The 19,343-nt window shown below is 41.1% G+C and overlaps 1 protein-coding gene across 1 annotated transcript; it reads right to left on the bottom strand.

Moving 5' to 3' along the window:
• Positions 1-673: 673 nt before the first annotated feature.
• On the bottom strand, positions 674-18,223 carry TXNRD3 (thioredoxin reductase 3). The gene is made up of 16 exons (XM_082289077.1): positions 18,046-18,223; positions 12,499-12,559; positions 10,801-10,910; positions 10,509-10,622; positions 8,610-8,682; positions 7,638-7,757; positions 7,101-7,243; positions 5,551-5,666; positions 5,217-5,442; positions 4,900-4,992; positions 4,396-4,472; positions 3,675-3,831; positions 3,365-3,472; positions 2,375-2,470; positions 2,029-2,163; positions 674-1,901 (listed from the first exon to the last, which is right to left on the bottom strand). The coding sequence occupies exons 1-16, from the start codon at positions 18,169-18,171 to the stop codon at positions 1,839-1,841; spliced, it is 1,818 nt and encodes a 605-aa protein (XP_082145203.1). The 5' UTR covers positions 18,172-18,223; the 3' UTR covers positions 674-1,838.
• Between the last annotated feature and the right edge of the window lie 1,120 nt (positions 18,224-19,343).

The following is a 19,343-nucleotide window of genomic DNA, read 5'->3' as shown; positions in this document are numbered from 1 at the left end:
TTATTGATCAATTAACATGAACCTGCACATCAAATCTCAACTTGAAATAAAACTCAATTAGTGCTTACTAATAGCAAATTCAGGAATTAGCACTCATTGACTCAGCTTCCTCCTTCACTTCCTCTCCAACCAGGTTAACTTTGCTGTTCCCAGTCAGTTTGTTGTTATTTCTCTGGGACCAGAAGTAGTAACTCCTCAGAGCTCTGCAGCAAAGCGGCACCTGCAGCTCAGGAAGCATCTCCACTGCCAAGTGAAAGTATTTTGCAGTGCTACTGGGCACGGAACAAAACCCCAAAGTCGCCAAGAGTTATCAAACTTGAAGACCAGCAAGCTTTGCTGCTAACACTCTAACTAGAGTCTACTGAACATCTTTGCACAGTGTTGCAGTTAAACAATGCAACTTTAAGGTATTCCAGATCTTCTGGAATATACAGAAATGGTGTAAAAGTGTTCTTTCAGTTTGAACTCACCTAAGTTCAATTCTGCATACCCAAACAGAAGCATGTTTAACTTCTTGAGCAAGCCCCCAGGCATGACAAGACAACTTGTTTCTCCATTTAAAAGATTACAACATGCACAAGTCCATGGAGGTTTTAGTACTGCATGGGATAAACAACGTAATTGAAGCCCAATAAAATCTCAGGCAACATAAACCACGAGGTCAGACACCAGAGAGTGTTGTATGCATTGTTTATTGAACTTCAAATTGCATGGTACGTCACAGATTAAATAGTTAAAAACTGGTTACTATCGTACAATGTTCAGAACAGTCTTTCAAAACAGCTCTTTGGACAAAACTAAGAGCCAGATTCAAGCACAATTCCCCCAGGACAGAATGCTAGGGGTGGAGGAGAGCTTCAAACTACTGACAGTACACAACACTACACAAAGCACAGCAGGTCATTGCTCTGGGCTGCCACATGATTCAGAGCAGCTCTGTATAACACCTTCCACCTCCACGGGCAGGCACCTACTGTGTTAGTGGGACAGAGTCTGCTTCTCCAAGACTTCAGCATTCCACATAACAGCACAGACATAATTCTGGGTTCTGTGAGGTTTTAAATTACAGAGCTGAAACCAGATTTAAGCAAACTGACATGGTCTTGCACTTACACTCTTCAGCCTTGACACACAAGACACCTACAACTCAAATTTTTATTTTAAAGATATGATGTCACCTGAGGTCAAACAACTGTGAATGTGAACAACAGTGGTGTCTTAGGCTACGCTGAAGTTTTAGACTGCTTGGGATGGGAAACTAGTGCTTGAACTGCACCGCTCAACACTGCATCCTATTTATGCCATCTTGCCTCAGTTGAGCATACAATTAAGTATAACAAAATGCATCAAAAAGATAAATCAGTCAAATGTAAACTGTTGGCAAGAATCACTCAATTATAATATTTGTCTTCTATTTCACGCATTTGTACAAGACACTGGAACTAGAAGCATTAGCTTTAATTTGTGCAATTTAAGAATTTCCTTCAGGAGGAGTTCAGTCATCTGACTAGACAAGAAGCTCCCAGCCTTGCCTGGCAGCCATCAGTCGTAGCTCACCTCACGAGAAGGTTCCGAGCTGCAACGTCAAAAAAGCACCGCAGTGCTGATTCCAAGCAAAGTCAGGATTTACAGTCCGAGATTTCCCTGCTGCATTACTGTTCCCATGTGCAACACAACTCACACTGAGGAAGCCTCTTGAAGGCACCACTCCCAGCTGCAGCACATACAGTGGTATTGATGCAAACGTTTTACTTTGCTGCAAAGCAGTTGGATGGATTAGAGCTTCCACAGGACCAAGAGTGCACAACATGGAAACATGTAAAACAGCAGGTTTAACCTCAGCAGCCCTTCTGAGTGATGTCCTGTCCAGAAGATTTGGTAATATCCATTGTAGTGAACACCTGTAAGAGACCAAAAGAAGAGCTTATTTACCATTGCCTGCATCATCATCTGGCTGCTGATCTCCTCTTGGTAAAACCACCTTCAAGCGCAGGTTTTCAATCAGGCTGTGCCTTCCCCACTTCTTACCTCTGCACAAGTAGGATGGATACCAATTGTTTCATCAAGTAATTCTTTGGTGAGACCACATTTGATTGCAGCAGCAAAACCTTGGGTAACTTCACCAGCATTAGGCCCAAGAATATGCAGTCCTATCACACGATTCTACAGAACAGATGAGAGAAAAACACAAGTCAGTACCAGGAAAGGTTTGACAAAAGCTCTAGTGTGTAACTCCCACTACACTAAAAATGTTATGCAAGCAGGTCAACAGCAGAGTCTTTAAGAAAAAATTAACTACTCCAAATAAAGTAGGTCTGCAGTTCTTTCCATTTCAAGAATACCCTCAGCATATCCATTCCAGCTTGCCACTTACATTGTCCTGTTTATTGCAGATAATCTTTGCATAACAGGTATTGTTATCTCTGCCTGGCACTGTCCATTCAAGTGGCCAAAACAAACTGTGATAAACCTGTGAGAAAACAAGAAAAAGAGCATTAGAGTTTCATTAATTAATTCAGCCAGGCATAATTCTACTTTTTAATATCTTTACAAATAGGTGGTTCGACATTTAACCCACTATATTCTTGTCTATAAGAAACTAGACAAGAGTAATTTTTGTTCCACTTAGCCCAGGGAGTCCATCCTCCAAAAGTCAGCAGAGGAAGACTTGACTCAAACCATGTAGCTCTGATTTAAATACTTGATAAAAACAGCAACAGCTACAATATACAGTGGTTGCAAATCGAACTTTGAGAAAGAGAAGTGCAAAATTAATATCCAGTTACTGTAAGTTTAAACCTATTATGCAAAACAGTTAACAGCAGATGCTCAATAATGTCAAGTGATTTTAAAAGATGTAAGGAATTAAGCACAAGGCATGCAAACAGCTTTAATGTAACTCCTCAGAGATGTGCAGGAGCCAGAAACTACCATAAAATGGGCAAGTTATGCCCAATATTCCTATAGACATATGGTAAGATCAGCAAAAAATCAATTCACTATTCAAGTACACTATTCAAGTACAGTGAACCAGCAGGAAACAGTTTGGTACACTTCAGCAAGAAGCCTTTAATTCATGACAACAAAAACCACCCCTACAGTTCTGCAACCCAAGTCTGGCCTCCTGAAGTCAAATGCTTCCTTCTCAGCCACCTGCAAATAGTTATGCATAATTGTAATGGCATTAAGTCCAGTCCTGGGTTTCTGTGAGTGCAGTACCTTGCTGGCCAGATGAAAACACAGCCACAACAGCTCTACCCATCTAAATTCTAATCTTGTTAACACTATGCCTTGAATATAAAGCAGCAAGGCCCAAGAAAAACACCCTCAAGCTACAAATTAATTGACTCTTGGGTGTTCTTACCTCCAAGTTTTGCTTTCCATATTCATCTATGGCTCTTTCTTCAGGAAACCCACAGCTGCCATACTCTAAAGGGGTAAACACTGTTGTTGGTACATTGATATAGTCACACTAAAAATAACAAAAAAAAATCATATTTAGACTATGCAAGTTCTATATAGTACATAACAGAAAAAGTTATATTAGCACTTTTTTTTCTTTTTTACTAAACACTTGCAGAGCCCACAGACAAGTGGATAAATTAATTCATGTTACTGCAATTTTGAGGCAAAAAGCTTAGAAATAAGTTGAAGTTGCATGCTTATAGCTTTACCTTTCTGGAACTACCCCCATAGAGCCTTTGGGCCAGCAGCCTCCCTGCCTGAATGGCAACTGGAGTAAGTTCAAGCTTTCCATCCAAGATATCCCCAATAGCATAAACGTAAGGCACATTGGTTTGTTCTTCATCATTTACAGGGACTTTCCCATTCCTTTAAAACAAACAGAAGACCACAGAATTCAGCATCACAACTTTCCTCAGATCTCTGCAAAAAGCAGAGGGGAGAAGCTCTATTCTAACTACTGAGCTCATTTCATTAAATATACTTATGCCTTTTTTACTTTAACTGCAAACTCTTCAGAGCATCAATCAGCTCCAACTCTGACAAAGGGCTGAAGTCTGTACTCAGTGGGCCAGTTCTGACATGAACAACAGTGCCTGGCTGATGACAGTCAAGCTATCCAACATCTTTGGACTCACAATCTTTCACCTGATTATTATACAGCTCTGTGATTTAAGCACAATGACCAACTAGTAGGTATTAACTCAGAATAGTTATTTTACAAAGTACATACTAAAGAAATTAAGTTAATGGACAACTGCACTCAAATCCAGGACAAAAAAAAGGTTTCAGAGGTTCACATAATTGCCATATATAAGAATGAGAATTAAAAAAAAAAAAAATTAGAAAAACATCAGTATCATGAGGTATTTTTAAAGAGGTTAAAAAAAAATCCTTGCATTCAGTGGTTTAAGGGAGTTCAGCAATACTCACTTCTCATTGATTTTGACACCGATTGTCTGTAAACCAATATTCCTGGTACATGCATCACGACCAATGGCTAACAATACCTAAAAAACCCCAAAAATTAAATGCAGTAACTTTATGCAAGAGAAGTATATCACAAGATTTCCCTTGGTCTTTCAGTGAAAGCACTAAAGCACATGAATAAAATGACTTCCAAATTTTTTTCCCAAAATTTGAAAGAGCTCAGTCTCCTCCATGTGCAATTTGTTTTAGAGATGCAACAAACAGAAAAACAAAGCAAAAATAGAAGCAACAACACTGTTTATATAAACTAAATTCCAGGCACATAAAGTTTGACCCATATTGCTGACAGGGTTCAACTAAAGACAAATATTGAATTTTCACTTTTTTTTTCTGCCAGTAGTTTGCGTGAACAACTTTTTAAGCAGGATTTCCCTTCAAGTTGTTCAAGTATTTTAATACTTTTCATGTGCATCTATAGTCAGTTATTTCAAATCCAGAAATGCTTACAGTGTTATATTCTTCTTCAAGGATCTCTGGTCCCTCAGTAGACTTTGCTGTCACTTTCAGTCTTCCTGGCATTCCTTGCTCCAGCTGCTCAACCTGTGCAAATTTTTGTAAGCTTAGAATGACCTGAAGCAGCAGAGCTCACTTCCATTGTCATTCAAGCCTTGACCTGCTAATCTATCATTCAACAGTAAAAAAAGCTCAGTCTCATAAAACATTTATTTCTGCACAGAGCCAAAGCCTTCCCAGACAACAGCTGCATTTTACATGTGCTGTTTAAAGTAACGTGTTAAGAGAAGAAAGCTGAAGGAAGCACTTGCCTGAACAGGTACAAACTTCCTGATGAACTTCACACCGTGTGTTTCCATGTGGGCACCGACTTTTTCTGCCATTTCTTGGTCAAAGCCCCGCAGAAGAATGGAACGCACCATCACTGTGACATCCAGACCCAGGCCAGCCAGGAACCCTGCACACTCCAGAGCCACGTAGGAAGCACCCACAACCAGAGTCTTGCCAGGGCAGTAAGGCAGGGAGAAGAGGTCATCACTGAAAAGAGAAGAAGTGTTAAGTTACAAGGTTCTTCCAACACAAGCTTGTTTGTCTTGGCAAACACTAGAGCAGACAAGTTCAGTCTATTGTGCCTTTTCATCTCACCTTGTAATGCAGAATTCTTTATCTCCAGGGATACCCAGATATCTTGGCCTTTCTCCTGTTGCCAGGACAAAAGTCTCTGCTGTGTGATAGGTTACTTGTCCTTTTCTGTTAGTTGCCTGTTGATGAAGACACAGTTAAGAGAGACATTTTCATATGTTGTAAGAAAAATTATGTAATCCTCCTTAATTATTGTAAAGGCGCTTAAAAATCAAGAATATGCATTTTTAAACAAGAATTAATGCATTCAGAGATGCCACACAGGTCATTGAAGAACAACAGGTTTAAACAACAGACTATCAGGCTTGTCTCACGTTAGAGCATTTAAAATCACTTACTCTTTGGATCCTGCCCATTATAACTACTAATTTGGATCGTATTATTTTTAACAACTTGACTTCCAAGTTCTAAAAAGCCACAACAAATTAAGACAACCCCCTTATTCCCCCAATAAAAGGCCAACACAATGCTAGGGACAGAATAACATCAATTACTCCTCAGGCTAATGTAAAAATTTGAAAAAAAAAAAAAAAAAAAAAAAAAAAAGTAAGTAACAAGTTACATAATTTCAGAGACATGAGATGGCCTAAGACCCAACCTTAAGTGAATTCTAACTAATTTGACCTCTAGAGACCCTTCGTCTTTGGAAATTTCATATTGCCAATGGATCTCTCCCAAAATCTGACCTTCATTCTTGCTTTTTATTAATTTTTCAACAAAAATGAAGGGAAACTTTCTCCCAATCAAGTCAACAGGTAATTCAGGTTGGCAGGGATCTCAGGAGGTCATCTAGTCCAGCCTCCTGCTGTAAGCCCCTCTGTTCTACTTCATTTATTGACTAAGGACACTTAAGTGGATGCCCTGCATGCCTGAACACTTGAACAGGTGTTTACCACCTGAGGTAAATTGAATTTACTACTATCTTTCAGTGCTGGTCTCTTGGTTTAAAACACAAGTAGTTCAGCCTTGATGTTGAAAACAGACAATTACACTCACTGAATCCAACAGCTGCCTTCAACATGCACTTCGAGGTTAACCTTGCTACAGTATGATCACTTACAGCAAGATTGCCAGAACAAGCTTTGTCTTGCAAAACTGACACTTTAATTTGTATGCTGATACAGCACCAGGTTCTAGCCATGCTCTTATGCAAGTGCTTAGTCTAAATTTAATTTCAATAGTTTTTATGCTTCAGTATGAAGATTTTCCAAGTTGCAAAATCATACAGCTAGAGTTTCCTTTCTTTGCCCCCTCCTCACTCAGGCTGCTGAAGTCAGTCATGAAGGTAGAAACCGAGACCACCTTCCTCTATTCTTGCAAGACACAGGTTTACACATATCCACATCACTCTTACATAACTAGGTTTGCAAACATCGTGGCAGGTACTAAAGTAAAATAATTATTTAAATCAGTAACTTCACAAATGAGTTTTTAACTTCAGTTGACCTAACTTTGCAATGCTAAGATGAAGCCTTTTTGGTGTTGAATTTTATAAGGCAGTTCTAAAACATGAGTTTTCCCTCCCAACTAAGTATTTTAAATGCAGAGCATACCTTAATTTTGTGTGGTTCCACGAATTCTCCGTAAGAGTTGAGGTATGTCACAGACTTCTCTCTCAAGGACACTCGATAGCCCCAGTTTAATGAACCAATGTAGTTCTGAATTGCTTCTACCATGATCTCCCAGTTGTGTTTAACTGAAACAAGATAATTTCATATTTAAGGAAATAAAAGTGCAATGTACCTCTCAAGAAAAACTTATTCATTGTACATCATGCTAAGAAAACATTATCAGTAATGAAGATACATATTAAGGTCTTGTTCTACAATGTTAATATTTATGTGCCTTGTTGCTATCTGAAATAAGCCCATTCTAGAAGTTCTGTCATTTATTTCATATAATATAGGGAACAAAACACAATTAACTTTCAATCCCAAAGGTGTCTATGACTCAAGAAGGAGGACACCTTCTGATTCATCTATGAAAAGTACTGAACTCTGCATATAATTTATTAAGTCCAAAGTACAAGAACAGTCTTGAGCTCAGCGTCTCATCTGTACAGTCTTGGTCTGTTCTCTGTTCTTACCGACCTTGTTCTTCATACTGCCACCCATACTTCCTTGAATCTTGGAGTGCCTGACCCAGAAGTGCTGCTTGATGCATCAGCTTCTTAGGGATGCAACCTACATTTACACATGTGCCACCAAGTCCTAAGATGGAAAGAACCACATTACTGCTTCCATGAACAGAATTTATGCGTTTCCTATCATGTACTTTGTATAATCACTCATATCACTCCGTGAGGTTTGCTACAGTCACACAAGTAACATGAAATTTCTGTTGCAAATGACATTTAAAAGTACAATGAACACACTAAGCTTGTATTCGGTCTAAGAGGTTATTAGACTCACTGACCCAAGACAGGTACAGCATGTCAAACATAGACCCAGGTCACTTACTTCACAAGGCTTCAGATTTTAGTCAGGTTGTCAAGTAAGCAAGGCAAAAAGCCCAGAGTTCCTACAATTTAGTACCACCTATTATGTGGAATTTGAAATATGCCTGTTTTTGAAAGACTATCTAAAAGAGCACATTCATTCCTTGACTCAATAGAAATTTCACTCAAGTTCCTTACTCATTCTCAGCTGCCAGCATCACTAATGAGGTCAGACAGCAGCTGTCCCTAATTAGGGAAAGGTGAGACATACACAGCCATGTGGTCACTGTTCTAACAGGAGCCTACCAGTTGTCTACAAAATAGAACTAAAAGGCAAAATAACCCCACAAACATAAGAATGTGAACATGCACACACACACTACCCAGACATGATTTGGAAGTGATCACAGCTAGAAAAACATTTGACAAAGAACAATGCCCCAAACAGAAATAACCATCTAGAAAAACAGCAGGCAAGCCAGGAACACAACTTTGCTGTTATCTGTGTACCAGAATTAAAGGAATTTGGCCTCAATTCCTAAGAACACAAATCCATAATATGTAACATCTCAGTATGTATCACTGGTACTCAAACATCATCAAATCCAAGACAACAAAAGCTTACCCCATGAGGTTCCAAGAGGCGTTGGAACAACATAATCTAATACCATTACTTTCTTTCCCAAGGCAGCAGCTTCCTATAAAAGATGGAGAAGACCAGTCAGCATTACTGAACCAAGCAAGCCTGTCCACTCATTTATGGTCATGATACACTTAGCACTAATAGAAGGCTTCTTTACTACCTTCATTAGTCATTATCATACATGGCTCTTCTATCTCCTTCACTAGACAAAAACTGAAATCCCTCAAGAATCCCTGGCTTTCTTTCAAACTTTGAATGGCTGCTTTCATGTTCAATGCTTCATCCAGATAATCCTATGCTGTCAAAAGCCATGATCTGAAAAAGGTATGAGATAGGCTCAGCAGCCTATGATTCTCTTCTATTTCAGCTAAAGAAATACTTATGCTGTTAGCTCTCCTTTTCTTTCAGAAGGACAGAACTGACTTGGCATGTTCATGGATGGAAAGAAAGGTGACAAATTGGAGACAGTTCAATGGGGCACCACCATGATGTTCAAGGGGCTGGAGCACACACCCTATGACAAGGCCAAGGGAATTTGACATGTTCAGCCTGGAGAAAAACTGAATTTGGAGGGGTCCCAAGAGCAACTTTCCAATACCTACGAGAAGTACATTAAGATGACTGTGCCAGGCTCTTCGAACTGGCCAAGTAGCAAAGGGACAAAAGACAGTGGCTGTAGGTTGAAACAACAGACTCAGTCTGCATATAAAGAACTTTCACACCATGAGGACAATCCAACAGGTTTCCCAGAAAGGCTGTGGCATCTCCACCCCTGGCTCATTTCAAGAGCCAAATGAATGAGTTCCTGCATAATCTTGTGTGACCTCACAGCTGACCTTGCTTGGAGCAGGAGCTTACATTAGATATTCTTCTAATGTCCATTCCAACCCAAATAAGCCTATTCCTCTATCCAAGGAATTACCAGCTACACATTGTTTGAACTTTCAAGCACTTCAATTAAATCTCTTTAAGAACTCCTGCACAACAACTGGCTCAAAAAAGGTTTAGCTGGTTGTCTTGTGTTTTGCAAATACCACTCTGAACAATTTGGCAATTAGCACCAAGTTTACAACTGATGTCCCAGAAGGTACTGTGAGGAAAGATCTGAACATGCTGAAAATACACAATTGGTCAACTGAAGAATTCCACTGTCAGCTTCTCCTGCCTGCTTTATACTTTCTAATGAAGGTTGCATGCTTGGCTGTATCGTTCAGCAATTGTCAAGGCTGCCAAGAACAACTTCACCCTGCCCAAAATATAAACTGACAGTTTAGGATATCTGTCTGGTATCCTGACATCGAATCTGAGAGAGGGGAAGCATGTGTCCAAATCCCTTGGATAGCGGAGAAAACTGAATTCAGACCTTAGGTCCTGAGGCACTCTGAACAACAGCTAATTGTGTAAGGGCTACACAACTTCAGTTTCCCTTTCTGAGAAAGCAGCTAAAAAGGGAACTAAAGAGTGAACCAGCTCCTTGAAGGGAGCTGCTGCAAGCACTTAATTTTAGATGACTGGTGATCCTGAATCCTCAACTGTCAAAAGCTTCAAGAGTAGCCCTTTTCTAGATTACTGTTTGGAAGCGCCTTTGTATTACACATGCAGAAGAGATAGTTAAAAAACATTTGGTTCCACCTTCAGCAAGAAAACTAAAACCTATTATTAGGATCAAGATCTGAATAGACATTGTCTTGAAACTGGTCCTTTAAACCATTATCTCCTGAGTGAGAACATTACTAGACCACTACTGGTTCATTAACTAACAAGTTGAACAGTAATACTCATCAAAATATACTGTTTCATACCAACATAATTAACAGACAGATTAAGTTTTGAAGAACTTTTACATACAACCTGTTCTTTAATGCCATTTTCACATCATACCTTAGAACAGGCAAGTCCACCTGAGCCACCACCAATAATAATGAGATCATATTCATAGGGTTCTGTAATTTGGTTGTCCCCAAGGAGTTTCTGCAGTGATCCATCCTGATAAGCCTGGGAGAGAAAAAAAAATAATCAAATCAGCACACATGTTTCTGAGCAAACAACTGATAACATTGCCTCCTCTGACCTACATCACCCAGTCTACTGTGTCACACAAAATTTAACTATGATCAAAAAGCAAATTCACTCAGTCTTGTCTACTTCCAGCTGATTTTAAAAGCCAAGTTACCTGATACGTTGCATCACAGCCCCCAACGTGAGTTCCATTCACAAATACATTAGGTACTGTCCTCTGATTAGTCAGCTCTGCCAACACTTGCTGAATACTGGCTCCGTCATCTAAGAATAAAAGAAATGTGTACATTATAAACAGATTTCAGGAAGAGACCTTTTAGAACAACCTGAAGTATTAAAGGTTTGCACTGTGATACACTGCAGGCCTGCCAAGACAACAATTCTATTATAAACATTCCATTTGCAGTTTCCTGGACATAAGCAAGTCTTCAGAAACTACTTCTCAAAGGAGCAGGCTGAAACACAGGAGTTAAATTGGTGTTTCAAGCCACAATTCTACAGAATGGAATAAAGCAGAAGTAGTAAGAGTTTAGTTCTTGTATTTCATGGATTTTTATCTGTCTCTGACAGTGTCACACTTGGTACTAAACAAAAATTCTTTTCCAACTATCACAGAAGATCACACAGACACCTTTTCTTTCATAAGAACTATCTTATTTTGGAGTATGTTCTGTGCACAGGCACATAATTTTGTCCAGCAGCTTTGTGTTATGAGACTATGGGTAAGGGAAGTATGAACATGCTTTTCTACTTACCCTAAAGCTACCTTCCTACTTTTTCTACCTACCACACTGTCAGAAACTTCCTAGTTTTAAGATTATCATTGCTTGACCTGACCTGTAATCTGAATCATCAGCACCTACACACAAGCTCAGTTTGGATCTCTCAGCAGTAAATGTGGGAATGGGAATCTACAATAATCACTTTGATTAAGATCTTTTTGTTCCAAGATTGTATCTATTTAGCATCAGCAATCGGAGCAACTGCAAGGGAAATACATTATTAATTAGAAGTAACTCCAGAAAAAATAAGGCTATGTGTTGTACTTTACATATCTTGGGCTATAATTAATTCACAGCATGACAACTGGAATAAAAAGTAAAAATAACTAAGAAGAGACAAATAAATATCTATATTTCTCCCAAACATTGCTTAGGCGAAAAAAAAACTTCAAAAAGGCATTAGAACTTTAAAAAAAGCATTGGAAACTTATGCTTTATACAGAAAAAAAATTTATAACAGACACTCAACAGCTTAACAAAAGTGCATTTAACAGTTTACTAAGAACCATGTAAGAAACTATTTGTTCCTAAAACTACATTAAAAGCAACATGCATTACATCCATAGACAGATAAGGCACTGCACATGTCCTAAAACTAAGGCAGCTTGAACTTTAAGAAAAAAAACCAACTTGACACTAGCAGCAGCCAAGTTACTGGAATTTACCCTTCCTTCCAGTGACTCAGCACCTTTCCCAAAGAAGGTCACCCATATACCAAGTCAAACATTAACAATTCATCTGAAGCCACAAGAGAACCAGGAGTAGGAAAAAATATCACAGGCTTTTCCCCCAGAAGTCATAGCTCCTCGGAGAGAAATCAGGTCTCACATTCTCTATCAGCTGATGATGTTTACAGAGAGTCAAAGACTTCAGTTACACTAAAAACACATCCTGTATTAAAATCCACATTGAAGCCTAATTGCTTTTATCTCTGCATATATAAAAATGTATTTTACTTCTTTCACATATCCCCCCAATTAGTTTAAGACAGCTTAAGGAATCATGCAGAGTCATTAATTTTTAGTTACATTAAGCAGCAGCACGTGACACATTTTTTTTCTCCTACTCACCAGTTACATCCAGTTCCAGAGCATAGTACTCCACACGCATGGAGTGGAAGAGTTCCTTCACCTGCAAAGGAACAGACACCATGGCAGTGCAAAAGTTTCTCAGCTCAGGGTAAAACTTCACTGATGGACACACACAGGTAACCTCTAGGCTCAGCTACTGTGCTCTGAGGCACAGACTCTACATATTTAGTAGTTTGGCACTTTTATGTTTTGCATGTTTCTCACTTAAAGCCAGGGCATTTAACTTTCCAATACAAGTTCCACTACCTTAAGAGAAAGTTTCTAGATACAATTTGCTTAGCTGCTGACTTCTCCACGCCTGACATACCAAAAGCCATGGAAGTGACTGCCGTATAAAAAAGTGAAGAGATATAAAGCAGCAGCAAGACTCTTTGGTGATATTAAAAAAAAAATAAACTAAAAGAAAAAGGGAGTAGAGGACAACATGCAAACCAAAACACTGTCAAGGAAACGAAAAAAAAGGAGACTATAAAAAGCTGCAGAAGGAAGTAACACTTTCCAAATGTATTCAGCACTCAGCTGGGTGTTTTCCTAACCTCAGTTCTGGATGGACAGAGTGTACCATTACCTGATTCAAATCAGGCAGCCTTTTAGAAACAAGATTTTTACAGTAACATTTTTTGTTAAACTGGCATGTGAAAACAGCTCTAGCAATAACCACTGAATGCCTGTGGAATGGACCCACTTGCCATCATGGAGTCTGAACATTTTTCAACCAGCTTTCTGATGAACGTCAAGTTTATTGCCAGAGCTTCACTAAGAGTATGTTGAGTCACATCTAGTAAGTTTTAAGATGTCTAACACACAAGGAATAAAATGTTTTTAATATTGCTGTGATTCACACTGTTACTATGCTGAAGACTGAGTATTCCAGTGTTTTCTGATAAAGTTTCAGCTTCATGCAGACAAACAGGAAGATTTTGTATTCTGTACCAACTACAAATTAAGTTTCTTACCACATCATATATCAACCGCAACGCACAGAAAAAGCTCTGCTTCTGTAACTGATTATATTGGTTCTATAGCTATAGGATAATGGAAGTTCTAAGGGACCTTTTCAGGCCATCTGCATGAACCTCCTGCTCAAAGCAGAGCCAAATGTGAAGGCTGACCACATTGCTCAAGCACTGTCCTCTCATTCTGAACACAAGGACAGAGATGCCTCCTTGGGCTGGCTCAACATTTGACCATCCTCACAGTAAAGAACTTCCATTTTATCCCACTGCAGTGCCTGTCATTGCACCTTATGTTTGTTGATACTTGTCCTTTCACTCTGCAACTCAAAGAACAGTCTGGTTGTCTTCCCGCTTGTCAGCTGAAGGTACCAACTAAAACCCCTGCTTAGCCTTATCAAGGCTCAACAAACAGAGCTCCTCCTTCAAACATCCAGTGTGTGTGACACTCCAGTCCTTTAACCATCTAGATGACCCTTGAAAATTTTTGTCCTAAGCTCACCATTACCTTCAGGCTTGCTTCCTGGAATGATTATGGCTACAGGCAGAATGAAAGGGAAACAGCAGTGGAACCCCTCCAGACCTCCTGCTCTGCATCTGCATCCCAAGCTAAATGCCATGCAAGATCTAAAAAGCAAAGCTGAAAGTGATTGCTGCCAGTAAGTGTTAAGAATACGGAGGCAAGTCACAAAATTAGCTGCTTGGCTGCTGGTTTAGTTTGCAGCAAAGCAGCAGAGTAACAGGCAAGTGTTCATTAGTTTGTTTTCTTTTTTAAAAAACTCTGCCAAACCATTGCAACAGCAGCTGGCAGGAGGGAGAACAGGACAGAACATTACTAAATCAAGAAAGATTACACTCAAGAAAGGACAAATTTAAGGCATTTAGGCCACCTTTATTCTCTACTGAAGATACTGAGTAGAGAGAAAATATATCAGACAAATGTCAGCATTGTAATTAGAACTAACTATTGCAGTTTATACTTATGAACAAATCAGACTTGTGTTGTGCTAATGAAACTGAAAAAAGGAACATAGCAAGCACATGAGCAGTTACAAAATCTCCAATACAGGCATGAGATAACAGATTACTTCGGTTTGGAAAAGGAAATGATTAGGAGGAGTGGAAAGATAATACACTAATCATGAGTAACATCTAGATAAGGTGAACAGGAAATGATTTCTCAGAAATACTCACTGGAGCACTCAGCAATAACTGCACTTACCAGAAAACAATTTTGAAATGAAACGGAAGTAAACCTCCCTAGGGAACACAACCAGAGAACTTACTGCTACTTGGCATCGTAAAAGCCAAAATTAAAATGAGACCAAAGGAGTTATTAGAGCAACTAACAAAAAAGAAGATCCACTGAAAACTTTTCACTCAATATAGCTAATACAAACTCAGGTAAAGGAATTCCTGTGTCTCACACACAGCACTGGAAACTTCAGCAGCCTACTGGGAAATTTTCTTCCCTGGAAGAAGTTTTGGCCCAAAGCCAAAACTGTTATTTCTCCAAATGTCTGGGATGGGATACAAGGTCGCAGGGTCACTGATATAACCATTTACTTCCCTTCTCACCAATGCAATGGCCTCAGTTACCTACTAAACTCTTTCAGTTTTAACAAAATGATAGACTAGAAACACTTGCAAATATTATTAAACAACAGATAATTCCTCTGAAACCAAGAAATTGGTCTAACTTTAGAAAACTCTTCCCAGAGATGCTGTCTGTTACTAGGGTAGCTAAGCAGGTTTGAAATAACCTTCATGCCATAAAATTATAATGGTACCTCCTAGGTCTGCTTTTCCAAGTATCAGCTAACATTCTATAACAACTACAGCTGAATTGGCCAGAATCCTCTGAGGATAGAGAACGTAATATGTAATAGCATAAAATATAACCAAAGTAACCAGTAAATTCTATGCAATCACAGCTGTTATTCTTGAAATTTCAACACATCACAGTCTTCAGCCTTGCCATTTTTTCATGCTAAAAAAACTATGTTTTCTTTAAGCATTTCTATCTTACTTATTATCTTTTCTGGGTGCTAAGAAATTGAAGGAACAGTCAAGTTAAGTTATGACACGGAAGTAATTCCACCACCACCCCCTCTCCACCACTGCCCTGTTAAAGCAGTTGAACAACAAATTGCATTTGCAGAAGAACAACAGCACAATTGCCAAGTCATGCTATTAGCTAACCTGAATACAATCACCTACTCAATTCACTTAGGGAATTTATTTGCAGTTCTGTTTCTGAAGAAAAGTGCAATTTTAATTTTCTTCTAGCATGGCTACCTCCACTTGAAATAGAGAATTCTTTCCACCCCCAAATTAGGTCCTTTCAGAGCATGAGCACTAAACATCTTTAGTTTTTCAATTAATCCTACCAAAAGCACATTGCTAACAACCATCCACAGTAAAAGACAACACAATGCACACTATTCATATCTGTCTGAGACCTCAGAACTATGTGATTACAGGCTAAGCACCCAAGCTGTAACTACACTTTCAAATTATATGCACTTCATTAATTCTATAGACTAGATCAACTAGCAAGTATACTGCATTACTCATTGTTTTCCCAGTCCTTTCACTAATTTCTAAGTCTTTGGTAGGAGGGGTTGTTAATACCCTTAGTGTTACAGATACTTCTCTGTTTTATCACTTGATGTCTCATGTGACGCTTCCTTCTTCCATAAACTTTCTTCTTCTAATTCTCTGTCTGCAATCTATACCCTTTTCTTCACATTTATTTTGTTATATTATCTTTCTGTTCTGTTCCAAGAGGGAAAATAAGCCAAGGAAACCTGCCTACCAGGGCAGTCAGCTCTTCTTCCCCCAGCCCTGTTTATCACCTGTTCCTTCATAAAAATTCATGCAGGGTTTTTCAACTCCCCCTCCTAGAAGGGGCCATGAGAGAGGGCACTCCTACTCCCTATATTCATTCTTCCCCTTTGCAGGACAATAAAGATAATATTTCTCATATCTGATTGCTTCCCTGAAGCAAGCAATACTGCCTAATGGAGAAGCTATGAACAAATGCAGGAAAGAACAATCTGGAATTTCATTACTGGACTACAACCAAGTCCTTTTCCCCTCCTCAAACTTTTTGTCTTAGTCTAGAGCCTCTGCAACACCACAAACAGATGAAGGAAAAAGGCACAAGGTTTAAAAAGTTACCGTGCCATTGGGTGATCCCAAACCCACTGAACTGAGCATCAACATTTGCAATCATGATCACTAAAAGCACACAGGGCAATATTGACAGGCACAACTAAGTATTTCTCAGTGGGCAACACTGAAGTCCTCAAGAAATGATTTCTCCTCAGCACACTGATAATACTTTTGTCAACTAGACTAGACTGGAGCAAGACTCTAACTCTTCATTTACTGAAACTTCCAGTAAGTTGTTAAGTAAGTTTTAGAAGGATTTGAGCTACCTACTATGCTCTACTGTCTGCCAAAAGCTTCTTAGACATAAGGCATTGGTTTGGTCTATCCCCCCAATCACAGAAGCTTCCTTTCTCAAAACCTCAGTTAAGCTGCAAGTGAGATAGGATATACTAAGTTTTCTACAAGGGAGTCATAATATCTCTTCCCCCCCCAGAGTTCCCAGAACTAAACCTAATGTAGAAGTGGGAGTGAGGCTTCTGAGTATTTTCCTGGTTATCAGTTCTAGTGAGGAACACCAGGACTTGATCCAGCAGTTCCAATTACGTTCTTCCACCACGGCCATATCAAATATGGTAGTGTGAGATTTAAATAAAATGTCATAACATAATTTTTGTAAACATCGAAGAAACCCAAGGCCTACAAAGCCCCAGATTCTGTGTGGACTATGACCAGTGTGTTGGTATCATAAAACTCTAATGAAGGTCCTAAGTTTTTTTTAATGACTTTGGCTAACTAGTTATAGCCACCCTATGACCCTGATGCACAATCAAGGCTAAAAGATATTTTTCTCCAAACATCACAATTAACCAAAAGTGCTTTTCTCTTCTTTTAAACACACATTGCAACCAGGATTTAGAACTTACGCAGCTGCTATAGAGTCAACCTTCCTCAAACTTATAAAGAGCAGAAAACTTAACCTATCCACCCCCCGGAGATCAGCTTTGTCCAAGCTGAACACCAGTGTGGTACCCAGCTTTCCAGGGAGAAAGGAACACAGCCAGCACCCTGAGCTCCGAGCAGTTGTAGAGCCGAGGAACAAGCACACTGCGCAGAACTCTCCACACATCCATCTCCCATCGTGGTCAAAGGTAAAGAACTACCACGAACACCACGGATATTCGTCTACTTTCAAGCCTGGTAAGTGGTTTTCCAGGGCTGGCACGTGGTGCTGGAGCGGGATGGATACAGCGCCGCTTCTGCGCGCTCCAAATCCCTTAGGTGCCGCCGCCGGCAGCAGCCGCCGCATCCCCACACCGCCTGCCCTCAGCCCCGCTTCCCTGCGCCGTGCCCGGGCCGAGCGGGCGCCCTCGGGGCACAGGTCCCGTATATCCCTCGGGGGGAGGGCCCGCGGGGGACCGCACCGAGCGGGCTCCCACCGCCACCGCCGCTGCCTCACCTTGTTGCAGTAGGGGCAGTAGCTCTTGCTGAAGATCATGACGCGGTGGGAGGCGATGAGGGTCCGCACGCGGAGCTTCAGCCCGTCCCAGTCCGGGAGCCGGGTCTGTCCCGGCGGCGGCGCCATGGCTGGACCGGCACCTTCCCCGCGGCGGCCGCGCTGACCCTCAGCCGCGCCCGCCCCTTCCGCAGCCGGCAGCGTGACGGCCCGGACCGACCTATTCGTAGGGAGCGGGGGGGGGGGACAACATGCCAAGAAGGGCTCTCCACCCTGCATTTCAGCCACAAGCACTACGAATCGTTGCAAAATAACAAAAACTGTTTTATTCCATATGAGAAAGTGTTCCTATTCGCCTAAAGGCTACGTAGAGAAGGATAAAATGGCGTTGTTTAAGCCTCTATCCCCTCTGCGAGGGGGCGTGCAGTGAGCCAACAGGAGGGCGGCGAGAGCGCGCATGAGCGGCGAGAGGGCGGTGCCGGGCGGGGCGCGGGGCGGTGCCGGGCGGGGCCGCCTCAGCGCCCGCTCGGCCGGGGCTGGCGGGGGTGGTCAGTGCTGGGCATGACAGCCGGGGCTGGGGGTGGCGGATAGTGCTGGGCAGGGCAGCCGGGGCTGGGGGTGGCGTGGGGGTCGTTCTTTGCCCCCTCACAGACCGCCCAGCCCCGAGCCGGCGGCGATTGCCCCATGCCCCGGCCTGGAACAATCGGCGTGTCCCGGGGCGGCCGGGTTTGACCTGCCTGGCTGCCCTCTTAAGTTAAGGCGAACTATGGGGGGAAAGCTGCTTCCTCCACCTGCCTTCCCCTGCCCCTTGGGTCTCCTGTACAGGGAGGAGAACGGGCACAGGTGGAGCGTCTCTTATAATAAAACGGATTATTAGCCAAGAGAGCAGAAAAAGTTTCATTTTCTTACACGTTGCGAGGTTACAGGAAGGGCATGGTGAAGCATCTGATACTGCTTGTTACATACATCTCTGATGAGATGGACTAGTCTCTCCCCAAGAACCGCAGCCCCGCCTGGTCACTGCCCTGTGTCCGAGGGCTTTGGCTGGGCACTGGAGGTGGCGTGCCAGGGCCCCGAGAGCTCGGTCGTCTCCCCGCAGAGCAACCCAGTGTGTGCCGATTGCAGCAATAGTTTTCTGTGAGCAATCATAAGGGGTTGTCCTGGTTTAACATCTAAGAACTTCACTAAATCAAACCCTGCCAGCTTCTGAATGACAGGAGTTATTTTCTGTAGGTGAGGAAAGCACAGAGTGATTTCATGAGATTCAATAAGAAGTTTTTAACAACGCAGGTAATGAAGTC

The sequence above is a fragment of the Coloeus monedula genome, assembly GCF_965178545.1.
Source record: "Coloeus monedula genome assembly, chromosome: 11".
Taxonomy (NCBI): domain Eukaryota; kingdom Metazoa; phylum Chordata; class Aves; order Passeriformes; family Corvidae; genus Coloeus; species Coloeus monedula.
This window is presented reverse-complemented; position numbering and strand designations above follow the sequence as displayed.